At 46.5% G+C, this 17,782-nt stretch overlaps 2 protein-coding genes across 5 annotated transcripts in view; one reads left to right on the top strand and one right to left on the bottom strand.

Annotated features, from left to right (window-relative positions):
* LOC143211522 (BMP and activin membrane-bound inhibitor homolog) overlaps window positions 1-14,533 on the top strand; it is a 32,390-nt gene extending 17,857 nt beyond the window's left edge. Inside the window, exons 2-3 of the mRNA XM_076429291.1 lie at window positions 12,173-12,445; window positions 13,161-14,533. Coding sequence (XP_076285406.1) covers window positions 12,173-12,445; window positions 13,161-13,417 — 530 coding nt within the window. The 3' untranslated portion in view covers window positions 13,418-14,533. The remainder of the gene's footprint in view (window positions 1-12,172; window positions 12,446-13,160) is intronic.
* Window positions 1,408-17,701, bottom strand: Dcp1 (decapping mRNA 1). Of its 4 annotated transcripts, none has more exons than XM_076429255.1 (7): window positions 17,196-17,701; window positions 16,439-16,916; window positions 15,856-16,347; window positions 6,399-15,546; window positions 6,135-6,324; window positions 3,988-4,163; window positions 1,408-3,925 (listed from the first exon to the last, which is right to left on the bottom strand). In XM_076429255.1, the coding sequence occupies exons 1-4, from the start codon at window positions 17,402-17,404 to the stop codon at window positions 15,310-15,312; spliced, it is 1,416 nt and encodes a 471-aa protein (XP_076285370.1). In that variant the 5' UTR covers window positions 17,405-17,701; the 3' UTR covers window positions 1,408-3,925; window positions 3,988-4,163; window positions 6,135-6,324; window positions 6,399-15,309. The 4 variants fall into 4 exon arrangements, with proteins under 4 accessions (XP_076285370.1, XP_076285369.1, XP_076285371.1 ...); XM_076429254.1 differs by having other exon boundaries at window positions 6,424-15,546; XM_076429256.1 differs by having other exon boundaries at window positions 10,655-15,546.
* Between the last annotated feature and the right edge of the window lie 81 nt (window positions 17,702-17,782).

Genomic DNA, 17,782 nt, shown 5'->3' with positions numbered 1-17,782 from the left:
ACGCAACAAATTCTCTACTACATTTTAACCTGGCACTTATCCTAATATTGAACTGTGTTAAAAAAATCTCGGCTGCGATTGGAACAATAACTTCCCTTAAAAAATGTTTGCCAAGTAAAAATTTCTTTCCTCTTTTAATTCTTTTATTAAGCTGAAATTAGTACTCTGATGTCCTTAAATCTTCTTAATTCGTCACCTGCTTTAAATTCTACGGTCCATTTTCGTCATAAATGCGTAAAATCCTGTGCACAGGGGCCCTGTGCAGCGCGTACCATAAATATACCAACGATACTTTGCTGCAAATCACTTTTTCACCCGGGAGTCTCTTCCATACTTTCTTAAATGTACTGAAATATTGGCTAGAAAGTCCCGGGAAGGAATGCTACCTCTATTAGCCGGACTACCTCGATCCTTTTAATTTTCTCAAGGATCCTCTTCTTCTTCTCGGCGGCGTTTCGTGTGGCGCAAAATACTTTGTCTCGATTTTATTGCGACGCCCGTGATTCACGGTACATCGGTGTGTTCCTGCGCGCGTGGCTATAAATTTCTCGGATCGCGGCTCTCAGATACGGCCGATAAAATTAGTAACCGCCGATGCCGGGGAATGAGATCGCTCGGTAAAACTTTCTCTTATTTAATTGACTCCCGTGCCGATCTCGACGATCGCCGCGCAGCAGGCCCAGCTTCCGTCATGTTCGTCGATCGTATCGCTGATTTACGGCGTGACTTAAACTGTCCCGTCGCTGGCGATACAGATTTACCCGCCGGCTGATTTACCTCGCAAGAGGACCGGGAGCTTGCGAGTCAGACTCGGCGACAATCGATTCGACGATTTTTCCACCCCTCGATCCAGAATCCTCGAAGTACTTGCTTGGGGAGCATACAATATTGAGTGATCAATGGACTGCGGATCTTTATGCGAAATAAAAGCTTTCTGCATCAGTTGTGGGATGCAGTAGTTCAATAAAAATTCATTTCATCCCTTAATAGTATTTCCACGTTGAAAGAATATCACACTATTCGCAGAGTTTTTATATTTCTCACTGTTTCATATTTCCACCAGTTAATCTCTTCATAAATGCATAAAAATTGAGATACGCTCGATTAAAATTGAATTTCAACGAGGTAGTTGTAACCTAACAAAACTGATGTAAACTAATCGTAAGTTAGACACTAACAATAAGCCATATTGTAACATAATCAATATAATCATATATTGTATAATAATAATTAGACAGCGGTTCTTTACTGGAATGAAATAGAAATTTGTTTTTTAATATGTTTAACAGGTTGAAAATAATATAATAGTCTTTTTAAATTCTTCGAATATCTTTTCTGTCTTAAATTGCACTTTCATTTTAGTCATAAATGCATAAAATCCGCCGTTTAACAATAATAAATTCATAAAAATCCGCAGTCGAGTGATCGATAAGGCCACCTAGCAGACGCAGTCTGAAATTAGCGAAATATTTAAGAGACCGAACCATCAGAGACCAATCATCAAGAGACCAATAGCCATCAAGAGGTGAACGCAGAAAGTGATTATCCCCAACTATGATTGCAAGGGGCTGGTGACGCAACGTTCGCGGATATTCGAGGTAAAAGGATTCAGGAGCCCGATCCCCGTAACGTTGCGTCACCAGAGAGTGGAATTGCGGGCGTAATTGATTCGGCTCGTGTCACCGTCAATAAAGAACTTAACTGGTCTTTCTTCGTGGTCCACGGGCCCGGAATCCGGTCGGGCTCCCCTGGCTCGAGGGAAGAGCAAAGGACTCTCCTCTACGGTCGCAACAGCATGAAAAGCAAGAGTTTTATTGAGCCCCGGGTTCCTGGCCAGCGATCCGGTGGCCAACCGGTGCAGTGGGGGCAGAAACCGGCCCATTATGCGGGTGCACTTGTCGTCCGTTCGGCGCAACGCTTTGCATCGTTGCGTCCACCGTAGAAATTGCTTTACCCCGCTGCTTGGCCTGCTGCTTCGTATTTTATGGTCGCTGCTCGGTGGACAAACTGTGTCCCGATACAATACGCTCATGGCCCGGAGCCATTTTTCACCCTGCTGGCTTCATACTTGCAATTAACCCCTTGCCGTATTTTAACGAGACTCGAGACGAAGTTTTTAACAAAATGGAATAAGCATTCTTAAATTTTCTTGTCGCTTCTACGAGAGTTTCGGGGTTAAAGACGTTTTTAATCGTTGTAACTGTGAAGTACGGATTCAAACAGGAAATCCTACAAATTATTCAGCCGTGGATCGGAGTGATAATCGTAAGGAAAAGTTGCGAAATGTTTCCCTAATTGTCGAGGCCGGAGGAGGCCAAGTTAATTGGCTCGTTAAATTCGATACGGCCAGGAGGAATTCTTTCCGGGCCGGAGATATTTCATTAGTAATACAGCTCGGTGGACAGACATCCGATAAAAGCAGTAACTAATGATCCCCATTAAACGGGGACCGGATACCGCACGAATTCGGTCGATTCTTCATCGACTAGCAGCGAAAAACGACCCCGTGTCGCTCTCCAGGAGGTCTACGATAGGTTTTATTGCCGTTCAGAGGATATTTCGGCTCTCGCGTTCTTGAATTATCAAAGCAGCGTAGCTCTCGAATATGGAGGAGCGTCGTATATGTATATATAATCGTGAAAGACAACAGTGCATCCGTTTAATGGGACCCGGGGCTCGCCACCCTTTCTCCTTTTTAAGGAGGATGACTGGCCAAGAACAAGGCACCGATTAAACTTCTTCTCCTCGCGGAGAATTCATGTCGTGTAGGAAGAACCAACGTGAAAAAACGAGACGAAGGTATTCCCGATCCTCTTTTTTTTCGTTCAGGCGAGCCGGTAACAAGAACGAAATTAATTTCCTTACCAAGCATTTTCGCTCGGAGCGACGTCGATTGGTCGAAACCACTGTGTCACGGCTCTGTACTTGCTGTCAATGATACATTGCTAGCCAGACGGTCTTCGGAAACACTCGAATTTTCCGTGAACCGCCTCGTTACTTATTTTTAATTACACCTGTACAGCCATCGAGGTAAAAAGTGGCTTGCAGCAACGACGTAAGTCGAAATGACAGCGTTACGACGGTATTAATTACAGTCAATCATGGATTCCGATCGCTAATTTTCAAGAAACTCGGATACGTCCTCGAGTGGTCCAACCACCTCGTTACTTTAAACCCTTTGCTAAGAATGTAGAATGAAATGACGTAGAAGAAGAACGAAAATTTATATTTTTGGTACATTTGGCTGCGTTTATTTTAATCCAAAGAATAAGCGTACCGTTCATACTTGTTAGACTTTGTTAAAACACGGCAGGGGGTTGAAAATAAGCCTTGGCAATTAGTGAGACATCTATCCCCGCCAGTCCAATCGCTCTACAAGTTTTCCTACCAACGCTTCTCAATCCAGAGGTGAATAATTTGTAGAATTTGGGACTGGAAGCAGATGGATCGATGTTCTCCAGCTGTTTGAAGAATATCTCCGATGGCAGATAGCGGTGTTCGGCCGGTAAAAGGCCCGTTAAATTTGTTCGGTATCCCGCTCATCGCGGATCACCCGATCTACAGCTTAACCTTCCTGCGGATCGATCCGCGCGTATATTCGAATACATACCACGAGCGGCACGCTCTCGGCCAAAGTTTCTCACGAATCTCTCGAGGAACTCCCCGAGGACCGGTCCCATCTTCTTTCCTCTTCTATCTTCTTGTTTCCTGCGGCTCCTCCTCCTCCTCCTCCTCCTTCTTCTCTTTCGTCGTCCTCCTTCTCATCGTCCGGTGGCCACTCCTTTCGGCGTCGGCGTCGATGAGGAAACCCGGGACCTTTTTGTTCTTGCGCATAACTCCGCAGGTTCATAGCCCACTCTACGGGAACAGGTGTCCCGCGGTGGCCCAGGACGTGACTCGCCTCGGGACCCCCTTTTTCGTCCTCCTGCAACAAACGTTTATAATTCTCCACGCCGCTGTACTATACTGCTGTCGCTGCTGTTATACCTCGCTTGTGATTTCGATCGCGTGTCCGCCGACCTTGCGGTGGTTGCCGATGCTCGTTCCCGTGCGCTTGTTCCAGAACGATTCAACCAGATATCTGTCCAGCCAGTCGATGGCACTTGTACCTTGTCACTCGAGCGATTATACGTCCAGTCACGCTCCCCAACAAATTTCAATTCCTTCGACAAGCGGGAGAAAAAATTGAAACACCGATGCAAATTTTAACGCTGAACCTGCCACTGCCATATACGTATTTTTCATCTTGCAATTATCGGAATGACGAAGTTGCTACATGGAAATTGATTCGATACATTTATTTGTCCAAGCATATATTGTGATAACTAGACTGCGCAGATTTTTATTCAAAACTAGAGGAGAGTTGTTGCTCGCAAGCTTTGCGAGAGGCGAACAGCATATGATTTTTATTTATATAGATAAAAAAGGAGCCGTATAAAAATTGTATTCTTCTTTGAATTAGCTTCCTAAGCTGAAACTAATATCTCGACGTCCTCAAATATTTTGCACACATCCACTGCTTTAAATTGCACCTGCCCATTTCTGTCATAAATGCAAAAAGACCGCAGTCTAGTATGGCAATATTTTTGTTAGCTAAAACATTTGAATCGCTTTTACTGCTCGTAGTTTTAATGTCAATGGCAATCATCCACCGATCATATTGAAATATATTGCTCGTTTCAATCCACTCGATAATTCCAGCACTAAAATATTAACTACGGATCAGGTTCCTCGTCCACGTTCTAACGTACTGCCAGGATAGTTAAGATATCATGACGATATTATACGCGCATCTTTATCGCAGCCACTTCGTTTGAAATCGTGATTACTCAGCCTTTAATTGGACTCGCGGTATGCAGTTAACAGTTAGGCAACGCTTCCGAAGTGTATAAGGACATCGTCGAGACAGTGTTTCCGTCTTTGCACGAGTTATCGCGCCGCTTATGTAAATTTATTCGGAATATTAATTTCTAATATGCTGGAAGGAGTCGAGGCGTTAACATTGACGCAGCCCGCGTTGAACTTCAACCTGTCGTATATCATGGTCAATTTTCAATACCCGTTTCGCTTTCCATAATTAAGGCTGCGCTTTCAACGATCTCGCAATACTCTGACATAGCCTAACGCGTAATCGCGTGAAGAATCTCGGAGTGTCCCAGATATTAACGGGAAGAGATCAGCGATATTTGCGTTCTCGCTGTTTGCGGAATCTCGCGAGTAAATTGTGCAGAATTCCTGTGGGATCGAATGAAAGGATCTACGGTTGACAGAAAGATCCACAAGCAGAATGAAGTGGTGCAGCGTCCACCCTAAATTTTAATTAAATCGGGCCGAGAGCGGGTTTCGGCGGGCGTTGTTTGCAGAAGCAACGCTGCGGGCAGCTTCTGGCTTTCGTTCCGGCCGCGATTCATCATCGGAAGGGTTAATCGGGTCGCGCCAGAGGCCTGGTTTCAGTTCAACGACTCAAGGATCCATAGCGTGTAAGGATCCTTCTGCAAACCGCAACGGATCTCCCATTATCAAGGGACAATCGTTTGCTCAACAGGTCGAGAAAGACCTGCCGTCGACGCAGCCACGCACAAAGCCCAGCACGATTGAGAAACGACCGGTCTCGTTCCTCTCTTTCTCTTCTCCTCGGTCTCGCATGCACGCGAACCCCAGTCTCCGTAATCCCCGATACTAGAATCCGAGCTCTCTGACGACTCTGTTTCCTCATCGTCGTCCGCGCCGCTACAAAACGAATCGAGAACTCGCCAACATCGGGAACACGGCCACCAACGCGCTTTCCGTCGCGACGGAATACTAATTACGGCAATTCAGAACGCTGGACGCTGCTAATTAGAAATTAAGATAGCCGAGACGTCGCGCTGTTTTACAATTGCCCCGTGACGCGGCCGACGGAATCAACAATTAAGCGCCGCTGCGCGTCGCGCTGTCGCACAGCGGGCCGAACCGACGCGCTGCCTCTCCATCGGCTGAAAAATCCTTGTATCGATTTTTAGCGAATGCATAATGTTTCCCAAAATCATAAGATCATCTGTATCGAGAACGCGCCATCAACTACAAATTATTGTTCACGATTTATCTTGAAAAACATACTTAGTGAACTAAAGAGAGTCGTCAAAGTTTGTCACCTTTGACGAGGGATAAGTTGAAAGTTGCGTGAAGCTGTGCCTCTAATGAAGTGGAACATTTTCAGCAGCATCTCCTCTGAAAGATCCTGCATCGTTCACGTCGCCCTCGTCCCATCCCAAATTGTGGATCACACTCGTTCGTAAGCCTGAATCTTCAGACATTGTTCGTGGCGTCGCAGAAAAATGTTTCCTGTGGAAAGTAATAAGTGCAAGAAATTAGTAAAGTTTTACCGCAGCACAACACTCGATTAGAACACAAATTACAATCGGGGAGCGGTTGGCGACCAACCTTGCGCAATTAAAGAGAGTTTGTCCACCCCCTAGCGAAACGACCAGTGTCGCGGTTAATTGTCGTTGCGTAACGCGGCCAGCGTCGTCCCTATTAATTAGAAAATCCGATATTCAACGCTATCGACGCGGAGCAGTCTCGCTCGGTAATTGGCTGGCGGTAATGCGATTAGCGCGGCCGTGTCCAGTTCTGTTCCGTCGCGACGCGACGGAATAAAATTCTCGCGATTCGAACGAACCCGGCGACTCGTCGCGACTCTCTCACACAACGAGCTGTGTTCGCGGCTTGTTACGCAATGTACGTGCATTAACGGACACAGGCGAGGGAGCCCCGAGAGAAACTCATTAGTTTCATCATTCCCCGGGACGATGGTGTACAGCTCTCGGGCCGCGAGCAGCGCACGTATCTACTACACACACGTACAACCCGGGTCGTCGCTCTTCTAATTGCATATACAACGGGCCTCGTTCAAATCAAGTTTCCGTCGTGCACGGCTTTCTATCCTCGGGCATGCTGGCGGTGGGCCCCGGCGAATCGTGTGCCCTCCCCGCCTGCAAGCCTAAGCTCCGTGCTTTCAGCGACTCGTTAAGGCCGATATCGATTCTACTTCTTTTTTTGTCAGCATCCGCCGCAGCGACCGCTTCAACATGCGGCGAATTCATTTTTGCTTATCGATCGTTGTTTTTTCGTGTCCGTAAGCGAGCGAGAGGCATCGGACAATGATCAGGCTGATCGTTGGACTGCGGATCTTCATGCATTTATAGCAGAATTGAGAAGATGAAATGGAAAATTGTTTAAATGTCGACTCTATTAAAATCATTGAGCGAAGAGGTAACATTCAATTGGATTTCTGTTTCTTGCAATCGACGTAAATAATTGCTATTTTGCATAAAGATCCGCAGTCTACTGATTGTTGATCAATAACTGGACTAAGCATTTTATGCATTTTTGCAAAACTGGGAAAACTTTTAAGGAATCTAAAAATTTGAAGGGTTCCAGCTGGTTAAAATTATTGGATAAAAAATTTCTATTTCTAAGTAACATTCTACAGGGTAAAATAATCCCAATTATCGATCGTAAATGTTATCAAATTTGAAAATGCTTTCGGCGCTACCGTTTCGATCAATTAATATAATATAGCAATTTTGCAAAAGATTTACTCCTTCCCTGGTAATTCTACAGGGTGTTGGTCAAAATGGAGAATCCAGCGAAGCGGAAGGTCCATCAGCCGGAGAGCCCCGATTAATTAGTTAATTATAACGAGGCTCGGGAGCCGCGGAGCGAGGATGAGTGTTTAAGATCGATCGGCATACATGAATATTTAATCCCGGATAAGTGACGAATGTCGAACCCTCCTCTGGCAAATAAACAAGCTTATCGGGCATAAGCTACAAGCAGCAGCACGCGTATCTCGTTAGATAGATCCGATGTCTCTGCCGGGAGTGCGGTCCGAACAATATCTAACGTCAGTAAGTTAAAGGTTAAGCCTCCGCAGTCGAGACAGTGTGTATACTATACACTGTACAGCATAGTGAAGAGCGCCACGCTAAAACCTTTTACAATCAGGGAGCAACGCGATATACGGGGAATTCGCTAGGATGATCCCGAGGACCACGAAGAAATCAGACAGCTTTACGAGCGCAAAACACACGGGACGGTGGACGTTCGTCAAAGCGGTTCGGGGCCTGTCTACCTTTTTTGCCAGCGGCGTCGACGCTCTCTATTTTTCATCCGGAACGGGCCCCGGGTCTCTTACAACCCGGCATTTACATAAATCGGGACTTATAACGTTATTAACCATCCGACGACCGCGCCGAGCACTTAACATCTTTTCCTTAATGTTTCGGCGTTTACCAAAATGCAGGGAAACCATTTTGGTTCAATTAATCGTGCAGATTCTTCGAGACGTCTCTTTACGGAGTCTCAAAGAATCTGCACGATTAATTGAACCTCCAGTTCACTGGCTCGATCCTTAGAGAAAGTGATGTTGATGTAGACTGTGGCTCTTCATGCATAATAAATATTTATCTTCTTTCTCAATATGTTCTACAGGTTGAGAAAATTATATAACAGTAATTTTAAACTCGTCTGATGGTTTTAATGTTTTAAATTACACCTACTCATTTGTGTCGTAAAATGCCCACAGTCTACTCGTTATAGTGAGAAGGCCGGGGACCGATTTAACGGAACAAAAACGAAATTCCTCGGTCCCCAGTCCCTCGGAAGAGGATCAGGTTTGATCGAAGTAGGAGGATCTCAATTCCCCGATCGGCTTTCGCTAATTTCTGGGATTCTGTCCGGCGGACTCCAGCCTGTCTGGCATTTTCGAGTAATAGAATCCGCAGGAATCGATTCGGGGTGGTTCCCGAGGCCGTAATCGTTTGGCAACCGAGGGAAAAATGTAAAAGGAAGAAACACGAGAGCGATATGGGCGGGTTAGGGGGAGAAAGATCGAGGGGAGAGAGAGAGAGGCCGTCGAGAAATAATTAATATGCCACGGACGCATAACGAACGACCCCGCGAAGCAGTCTGTTTGTTTTCGGACGGGTCTTCTTCGGCTCCAGGCATGTCGGCCGTATCTCTCTTTTGCCCGGGCCTTCTCGACCTCCCGCTGCTTCCCCTTTTTTCCCTTTTTATTTTAAACGCACACGAGGCCCTTCGCCGCAGCTCCTTTTGTCTCTGTCCTCTACCATCTCTCTCTTCCACTTCTGCTCTCTCGTTCCTTCTCGGTTTCTCGAGGTCCTCTCCTTCGGGCCTCCTCTGGACGAGACAAATTCCTTTCGGAGAAATTTCCGATCTCCTTGTCATACGCTAACGGAACCCGAATATTTCAATCGTATTACAAGCTGTACCGTCGATAAACAATTTCAGGGGGTAGACTCATTCCTCGATAATGTAAAGATGAGGTTTTACAGTAGTCAAAAACGCCAGATAAAGAATCAATCTTTATCAAGTCCTATTTTCATAAAGCTGCGACAGCTACGTACTGCCGAATAATGCAAATTATTCCTCGTAAACGTAACAATAGGACTTTTCAGAGCGATTGCGGCCTGGATTGATCTTTTACTAACGTTTCTCACTACTGAAAAACCCCAGTTTTGCATTATCGGGAAATAAGAAGGCTCATCCCGCACCCTTGCACTCCTGAAAACAAGTCTGCCCCCTTAAGAGGGCAATTTCACTTACACATTTTCTTTTTTAATAAACTATAAAACCCCATATGCGATTATTAGCAATATGCACATGGCTGCGCAAACAAGTCTACCCCCTTGAGGAATTTTTCGAGGAACGAGCATGCCGAGTTTTCTATGGGCCACGTTCACGAGATGCGTAATTCAGGGTGCAGAGATTTTTCTCAAAAAATGACCATCTTTCTGCGACCGTTCTTCTTTCTTTGTCGCGCTCGAAGGGCTCGTGAGAGCCAGCCAATGGGCCGAGCGAACGGCAGCGATGCACACAACGAGGGCCGCATGCCTCTCTCCATATATTCTCTCCACTTTAATCTTTCTTTTGTGACTCGGCTGTTTTAGCGTTTTTTATTCCCCGATGAGCCGGGCTTCGTCTGCTTCGAAGGACGGAGACAGCGAAAGAGGGGAATCGTCGAAGAGAGTAGGAGAGAGAGAGAGAGAGAGAGAGAGAGGAGAAGGCTGCGCTGCAGGCTTATTAGCAAGAACTCCAAGGAGAAAGAGGAGAATGTAAGAAGGTTCTGTCGAGAGAGAAAGGGTCGTTTAATGGGGGGATGGTTGCCGGAGAGACAGAGCGGGCGCAGTCGCGGATAAAGATGGCCCCGCATTACCATAATAAACAACTGTACCGCGGTTAATCGTCGCGGGAGGTTCTTCTTTGTTCGATTTCTTCCGGCGCGGCAGGGTGATTCGACGACGGAACAAAGACCCCGTGTCTCTCTTCCATCCTCTCGTGATACCCGATCGCGAGAAACGGAATGATTTCGTTACCGTTGAGAATCGCCGTTTAAAATCCGTGATAGCCAATGTAAATTATTCCGTTGACCCCGCAGCTCCGAACCGAAGAACCAAGAGAGGGAGAAACTACGGGAAAGGGGGAAGAGTAAAGTCACGGATAAAGATGGCTACGCATTATCATAATAAACAAGCGGCACGATGGTTAGTCACCGCGAACTGCTCCGTGTCTCTTTGTTTATTTCGTACGGCCCTCATTAACACACTGCGGGGAGAGAGAACTCTACTCCGGCCGTGTAATGTATATTTACGCTACGTCAAGCACGGTCCCAGCGGATCGGCCGTGTTTCTCCAAGCGGATTCCTTCCAGAGACTCGAGCCCCATCCTCTCTTTGAGACTCTCCATTTTATACAAAATTCCCCGCGGGCTTCGTGCTCCGTCTCGCTCCATTTTCCCCGCTTCATTCTCCAACGGAAGCTTGCCAGATGAACAGGGAGCTTCCGGGATGTCAAGAGCGCTAGATGGAAGATCGATCTAGATCGCTGCCTCCCTCGAAAGTCCTGCTTTTAAAAAATAAAGTCGAATTAAAAAAGAAAAGAAAAGGTTGAACAGTGTTGACAATCTGTCAAAAAGTTATTTAGCGTGTAGGAACTCTGTCGGCCGTTCCATTCTCGCGAACAATGCCTGGAAAGGCGGCCGATCGTCCGGACGGGTAAACGAAAGCCTAGGCCTCTGCGTGCGTCTACCTGTTGCGACGCTCAGGGTATAATCTTTTATGACTTTCAGTCGGCTACTCATTAGGGTCGGCCGCCAACAATCGACGGCTGTCGGTGCCCGAGGATGCAGGAACGCGAAATCCCCAACCGTTCTTGGAATTATAGTGCGCATCCTCGAATCGTCTTATCGAAACGGCCCGTATAAATAAAGATGAGTTGTGGTAATCAATTAGCAGGGCACCGCGCACAGCAGTTCGTATAATTTCGCCGATCGCGAGAGACTGCACTCTTCTTCGAGACTTGCATCGAATCGAGAGTGAGTGTGTGTACTCGTTTTGCAGCGGAGCGTTGCCTTCTGCCATGGACCACCCATGCTATTGCATCATTAATCAGACCAACCAGTGATTAATCGTCGATGACGATTCCGCCTATCGGGGAACGGGACGTACATCCTTCTTCTTCGAGTCTTGTTTCGCGTTATCGCGATTTCGGCGTTATATTCCAGTTCCGAAAAAGAATCCTCTCTCGAAGGAGAGAAAGATGGTGGATTTATCGAGGACTTATCGGGACTGGTTTTTTGCGAGTAATATTGTAACGTTGATCCTCGCGCGAACGAGATAAGCCACTTAATATTGCAGCTCGTTTTATTCTCCTTTCGCTTTATGAACTCGATGCCCTTGCTTGACTTCGCTCGCCAGATAACACTGTCCGCTGGTTCTGTTTCGCTGTTTATTGCAGCACTTGCCAACTCATTATGTATCGATTCTGGTTCTTCAAACAGCCATGAAGGATAAGGCTCCTCGTCGTCACTCTGCTTCGATTCGTTCGGTGCCGGATATCGACCACAATTCCTACAACATAAAGCAATTTAATCAATATATGTGTATCAATGTTTAATTTCACGTATTAGGTTGGAGTACACTAGTAATTCTTATACTAATTTTCTTTAAAATGCGATAGAACTTTCCCTGCAACCTAATACTTGATTATGAACGATCTTTAGGAGGTTGTTAAAACTGAAATTGAACGAATTTCATTAGAAGTTTAAGTTTACCGTGTGGACTAGCAGGTGATCTAATTAAAACACGGTTGGTGTCTGGTTCTACTTACAGATTCCCGGAACGTACGGGAGGTGACGTGTTACTGCAATAAGCCGGAATGCGTGCCCCAAGGATACATGTGCCGCGGCAGGGGCTGTTTCACCGAGTTGCCATCGAACGCGAATCCATCGTTGCTGAGAGCGAGCCACGACACCAACGGCGGTTGCCTCGACGAGAGCTTCAAGGAGCGCCGGTGTCCCAAGGGATACCTCTGTTGCGAGCAGGATCTCTGCAACCACGTCGACAGTCCAGCGATGAGAAACAGGATCAACAAGACCCTCCAAGGTGAAGCGAGCGCTCTCGTTCAATAATAAAACCGCAACTCAAACATCGTTCCCGATCCTCGACTCCGCACGACAAGGGGAAAGGACCTTTAACAACCCTAACCAGTCGAAATTCGCTATTCCTTCCTGTACATTTCATTTTTCACAATCCATCAAACGATATCTCATACATTGCTATCCGAAATGTGTCAGACTTTCTTCAGAACTTTGAATTGTTAATAAATGGGGAAAATGGGCCAAAAACAGGTTTCTCGATTTTCTGCAATTACTACTTTGTTGAAGGGTCTTTGTGGGTAGGCTGTCGAACGGGCCAAACTAAACATTTCTTCTTCTCTGTCTCTTAGAAATTGGTATAACACCTCAAACAATACCTAAATGTTTAATCATTGCTTAGATACTGATATAAACAATATTTTGGATAATGGTACAGCAATGTTTAGTGGCGCCTCGAGTCACGGTTCGGTTAAAATCCCGCTAAATCCCGCCGGGGGCGAATTTCTCCACGAAACCCGAGTCGAGCCTTTCCGCCATGATCGCCGACGTTTCGATGATTCGATTGCGTCGTATGTCGTAGTCCCGGTCGGTTGATTTGAAACAATAGTGAAAGTCGAAGGTTGCGCGAATTTATGAATAACGAAGCGTTCTCGCATAATCTATGCGAGCCGGAGCGAACGGCATCGGTGGCGGTGTTATTGAAGGACTCTTTGTTGTTGCAGTGTTGGTCGGCGGCGACCAGCGACCTTTCCTCAGCCCGGTGCAGCCGATCAATCACGGGGGTCAGTCGACGGATAGTTGGTTCAAGACGGCGACGATCGCGGTGCCGATTTGCGGTCTAATCGTTATACTGATACTGGCCAGTCTAGCGATCAGATTGCTGCAGTCTGTACCGGCGCAAAACGACAAACTCGGGCCTCATCGGATGCCCGACAACGGGCCCCCTTTGCTGGGACCACCGAAAGTGCCTCTCGTCTGAAACCGACGGTTCTCAGCGATCCAAAGACGTTCTGAAAGTGTTCTAGATGATAGGCGTACATAGTAAGACTATCTATAGGAAGCTAGCGGGCTAACGATGGCTCCACTTGGCTGTGAATTTTGTGAAACAAAAGAAACATGAAGAAACAAGCGACTGCTGTAAATTATAACACTGCGCGTTGTACGCCGACGATTGTGCGCGTTGGAGAACTGTCTGGTCCATTGTTTCTGATATAATTGAACCATCGATGATCATCATATTTGAAGAAGACTGTAGCAACCACGATGACCCAATCGAATTAAAACCACTTAAGAGTCTAACAGATGAAAAGAACCGTGCCAAACCTAAACGAATGCAGTCTCATCTTGTCAAATCTGCGAATATCAACCAACAATTTTGAATAACAGTGACGAATCATCGATGATTATCTGTAGCGCCATCGATAGTTCTCCACCACGGCGTGATTTCGTCGGCGAGAGTAGGGGAAGGGCCATAAGAATGACCTTTGTACATGACTCGTAACGGAGAGACAACGGAAACGCATGATATCGCCTTATATTGTAGCATTGTAAATAGATTATGTATTTTCTATCGTATTAGAGATGGTACCGTTTACTTAGGCGGCGTAAACTTGTAATCGGTGTTTCGAGCCTCGAGACTAGCACGCGAGATCAAGCGTGATCTATCGTGATCCAGCGAGACGCTGATTCTTTCGGAGATGAAACGCGAACGAACGAAGAACAATAAAAGTCTGATGTCTGTCTTGTTTTCTTTCCCTTTCTTTCTGGTTTCTTCAACCACCGGAGCAGGCGTGGACGAGAACTGCTCCGCAGGGAAACGCCCAGAGCAGTGAAACCACGCCTACTCTGACGTCATCAGCTCCCAAGGGCAATCCAGAGCGCCCTCGCACTGTGCGAAAAGCGTTCCGCAAAATGATCGTACACGCGATGTACTTTCTCACGCATTAATCGTATTCCATATAAATATTATTGTATTGTGATAATCCAGCGTAACCGAGCGCCAATACTTGTTTCGCAAATGCGGTTACTCAACGAAGGGGGTTGGATCGACGCGAGTCGATCGACTTGAAAATACATTGAAACGATTTTTCAGTAATCGGTCTCTATTTATTTGCTCCTTTTTTTTGTTAATTAATTACATACACATACCATATCGAATACCCGATATATAGGAGGGGGTATGTCATTACTCTGTAAAATAGGTATTCCATTTGATCGGCTCAGAAAAATTTGTCTCTCTTGCTCTGTCTCCGAAATCGTAGTAACCATAAAACGCTAGTATAATATAAATGTTTTGGCATCACAGTTTAAAATCGTACAATTTTCACGTTCCTTGTCGCCGTCACTCCTTTTACAATTTCTTTTTTTTTTTTGTTACCGTATATCGTTTACTCTGTCGTCTGTCCGAGTGTGTCTACGATAGTGTGTCCGTGTTGTGTGTAAGGTGGATGTATGGTTGTCGCGTGTGTAGTATATCTGCGTGTTAGTGTGTTCGTTTGCTCCGCCATCGGCTCCATACCTTGTTAACGCGTTCCCACCGACCACTCCGTCACTTTCCTCGGGAGAAAAATGTATTACTTTTATAAAAATACTGTTTAAGGTATGTATCTCCATTTATAATCTATGCTTCGTCCCTCGCCAACGTTGAGTCGGGTGTGCCAGTCAGGTGTTCGATCGAGAATTAGCATCGAGAACGACGTTTTCGCGTTGCGTTGCAGTTTTATCGCAGCCCGTTAGCCGTGGCGAGCAGGCTGACAAAAAAAACAGGGTTATGCTCGACCGTCTGCTCTCCGTTTTGCTCCATCAGTCGACCGTCACATCCCGCACGACGGATTCTCACAGTTACGTCACGTGTTAACAGTTATCGCAGCTTTAGGACAGAATCTCTCCGAACGATTTCACGTAAGCCTCGTGCAGCTTGTTGATAAAATCCGGGTCGCTCCTCAGCAGATAATTAAAAGCTTGGAGAAGCTGATTCCTCGTCAGAGGCTCTAAAGGCCGCGCCGGCGGCTCGGGGGGACTTGGCGCAGCGAACATAACTGGGGGTATTAACGCCGGCGCAGATCCTCTTCCCGACAATGTAGTCGCCGGAACGATATCCTCCGATGCCTGATCGAATTCAAACAAAACTATCAAATTCCCGTTTAGACCCAGGGATGCTGGTAAGGTGGCTCGCGAGACGTTTCTCCTTCTTTGCTGCTGCGTTGAATGATGATTAGTAGACAGCGGATTTTATGCATTTAATGAAGAATACAAATTTATATTTAGCTTCTGCGTCTCGCAATTGATGCAGAAACTTTTTACTTTGCATGAACATCCGGAATCTACTAATGATGATCCGCTGTCTAATGATTACTCTCGCGGGCCACTTTGCCAGCAGGCCTGTCCTAAACTACGATTCCAGCCGGCGCCACTCACCGTAGTTGCGGACGTATGAGCGAACAGAGAAGCAAGCGGATTCGTGTTACTAGAGCCGACAACGAGATCCGAGGCCTGGTGATTCGAGGTCGAGTTGGTGGACACGTTTGTCGGCGACTGTATCCTGAGGAATCCTGCAGTACCGTTTGTATCGGTGGCGTTCTGATTGACAGATGGCGTCACGTTATGGCTCAAGGAGCCTGGTGTGGATATCATGGAATCCTGCTGCGTGGCTGTCTTGCTTCGCCGTTTCGATCGGTTCGACGCGGACGCGCTGCTAGCATTGTTCGCAGTCAGTATGGCTGTAGGCGTAGCCTGAGATTGCTGCTGAGTATTAGTCGGCTGGGGGGTGATCGATCTGTGCTGTTTCTCAATATGCTCGACCGTGTGAGCCGCCGGATGAGACATTAAACGCGCGAGCAATGGCTTACTTTCGCTAGCGACAGCACCTCCCGGTGTAGGCTGTTCCCCGACTAACACTCCTGTGTTCACCTGAAAAGATTGCAACGGCCAACATAGTTTCTGCTCAGCTTAAACCTATACCGCAATCGTATGTTGAATAAAAAATCACATATACTGGAACCTGGTTATGTTTGATGGGAGTACTAACTTTTGCCTTGGCAAAGAAGTCCATCACACTCTGCGATGTGACGTCTGGGCCCAGCGGAGCAGTTAACGGCCCAGACATGTTCTCCACGGTGGGAGTGACCAACGGGGATTTGGAAACTAGTCCTTCACCCATTCCACCCCCACCACTGCTGTTTTTATTAGTATTAAAATCTTTCTGAGCTTTGCTGAGCATACTGAATATGTCGACGTTGTTTACATTAGGTCCGGAACTCTTTTTCACGTTGGCCGCTGTCTTGCTGCTAGCCTTGCGGTTCTCCTCGGAATCTTTCACCAGCTTATTCAACATTGCACCGATGCGTACGCATTCCTCTTTGTCATAGAACCAGATCCCGTAAATGTTGCATCTGGAATTCTTGTAGAGCAAGAATGGCTCCTGTAGTTGCAAATCTAAGCCTTGCGTGACTGGCTCGACTAGGTTGTTCGTATTTAGTCTAAAAAGTAATATTGGTTATGTACACAGAGATATATGTATTTAGAAGGAGGGTTCCAGAAATGTCTATGCTGTTTTATATTGCGATGAATTGTAACCTCCATCAGGGGGATATTAAATAGCACATGGTAGGACACTGTAAAACGAAGGGTTCGAAATTTTCGGTGATAATTTCGTTGCCGAGAACACCCTGCTAGTGCCTCTGGGGTACTTTGGGTGGGTTTTACCAACGGGATACGATTTATTTTATGTGAAAAATATGCAAGCGACGTAATATTACCTATTCATGATTAGTATACTGTTATAGGGCTCGCCATTCCGCGAATAGACGAACAAAGCACCCTCGATGTCGGTTTTCTCCCATTCGTTATTAACCGCGTTGAACGTGTAAAGCGCTACGTGGGTCGCGGTCCCGAGGATATCTTTCACATAAGGGTCGACTCGCTTCAAAGCGGCCACGTTCATTCGCAGCTCTGTTAGATCCGTCATCGTGTTCTCTCTCGGGACTTCCAATAGACTCGGCGCGGAGAAAATCGTGGAACGGTCGCGGTGGCCGTTCGTTCAATGTGTCCGTTGGAATAGTTCAGGTCTCACGGTCAAGCCGATCACTAACAGTACCGTATTTTGATGGAACCGAAGCAGCTGCTTGTATAATAAACGTCATACTAGATTTTAAGGTTGATACCGTTTGTTACATCTGCGACTTAGTAACATCATTACAGAATGCCGACGCTTCGTTTCCTTTTTGCGTTCAACCGAGGCCGGATCCGATTGGACGAGACCGAATCGACGGCCAATCAGTCTCGCCAACTTGGATTTTTGAAAGTTCGTATAGAACAGCGGTTTCCAAAGCAGTGCTGGGAGTGT

The sequence above is a fragment of the Lasioglossum baleicum genome, chromosome 8, assembly GCF_051020765.1.
Source record: "Lasioglossum baleicum chromosome 8, iyLasBale1, whole genome shotgun sequence".
In the NCBI taxonomy this organism is placed as follows: Eukaryota; Metazoa; Arthropoda; class Insecta; order Hymenoptera; family Halictidae; genus Lasioglossum; species Lasioglossum baleicum.
Note: the sequence above shows the minus strand (reverse complement) of the source record. Positions and strands in the feature narration are given on the sequence as shown.

Bases quoted from the DNA above. Each gene is read 5' to 3' on its own strand.
- Dcp1 (XM_076429255.1), bottom strand. From the start codon at position 17,404: ATGACGGATCTAACAGAGCTGCGAATGAACGTGGCCGCTTTGAAGCGA. The intron at 16,917-17,195 runs GTAATATTACGT...ATTACTTTTTAG, and splicing joins AGTATACTAATCATGAATAG to ACTAAATACGAACAACCTAG. The intron at 16,348-16,438 runs GTTCCAGTATAT...CAATCTTTTCAG, and splicing joins CTCCCATCAAACATAACCAG to GTGAACACAGGAGTGTTAGT.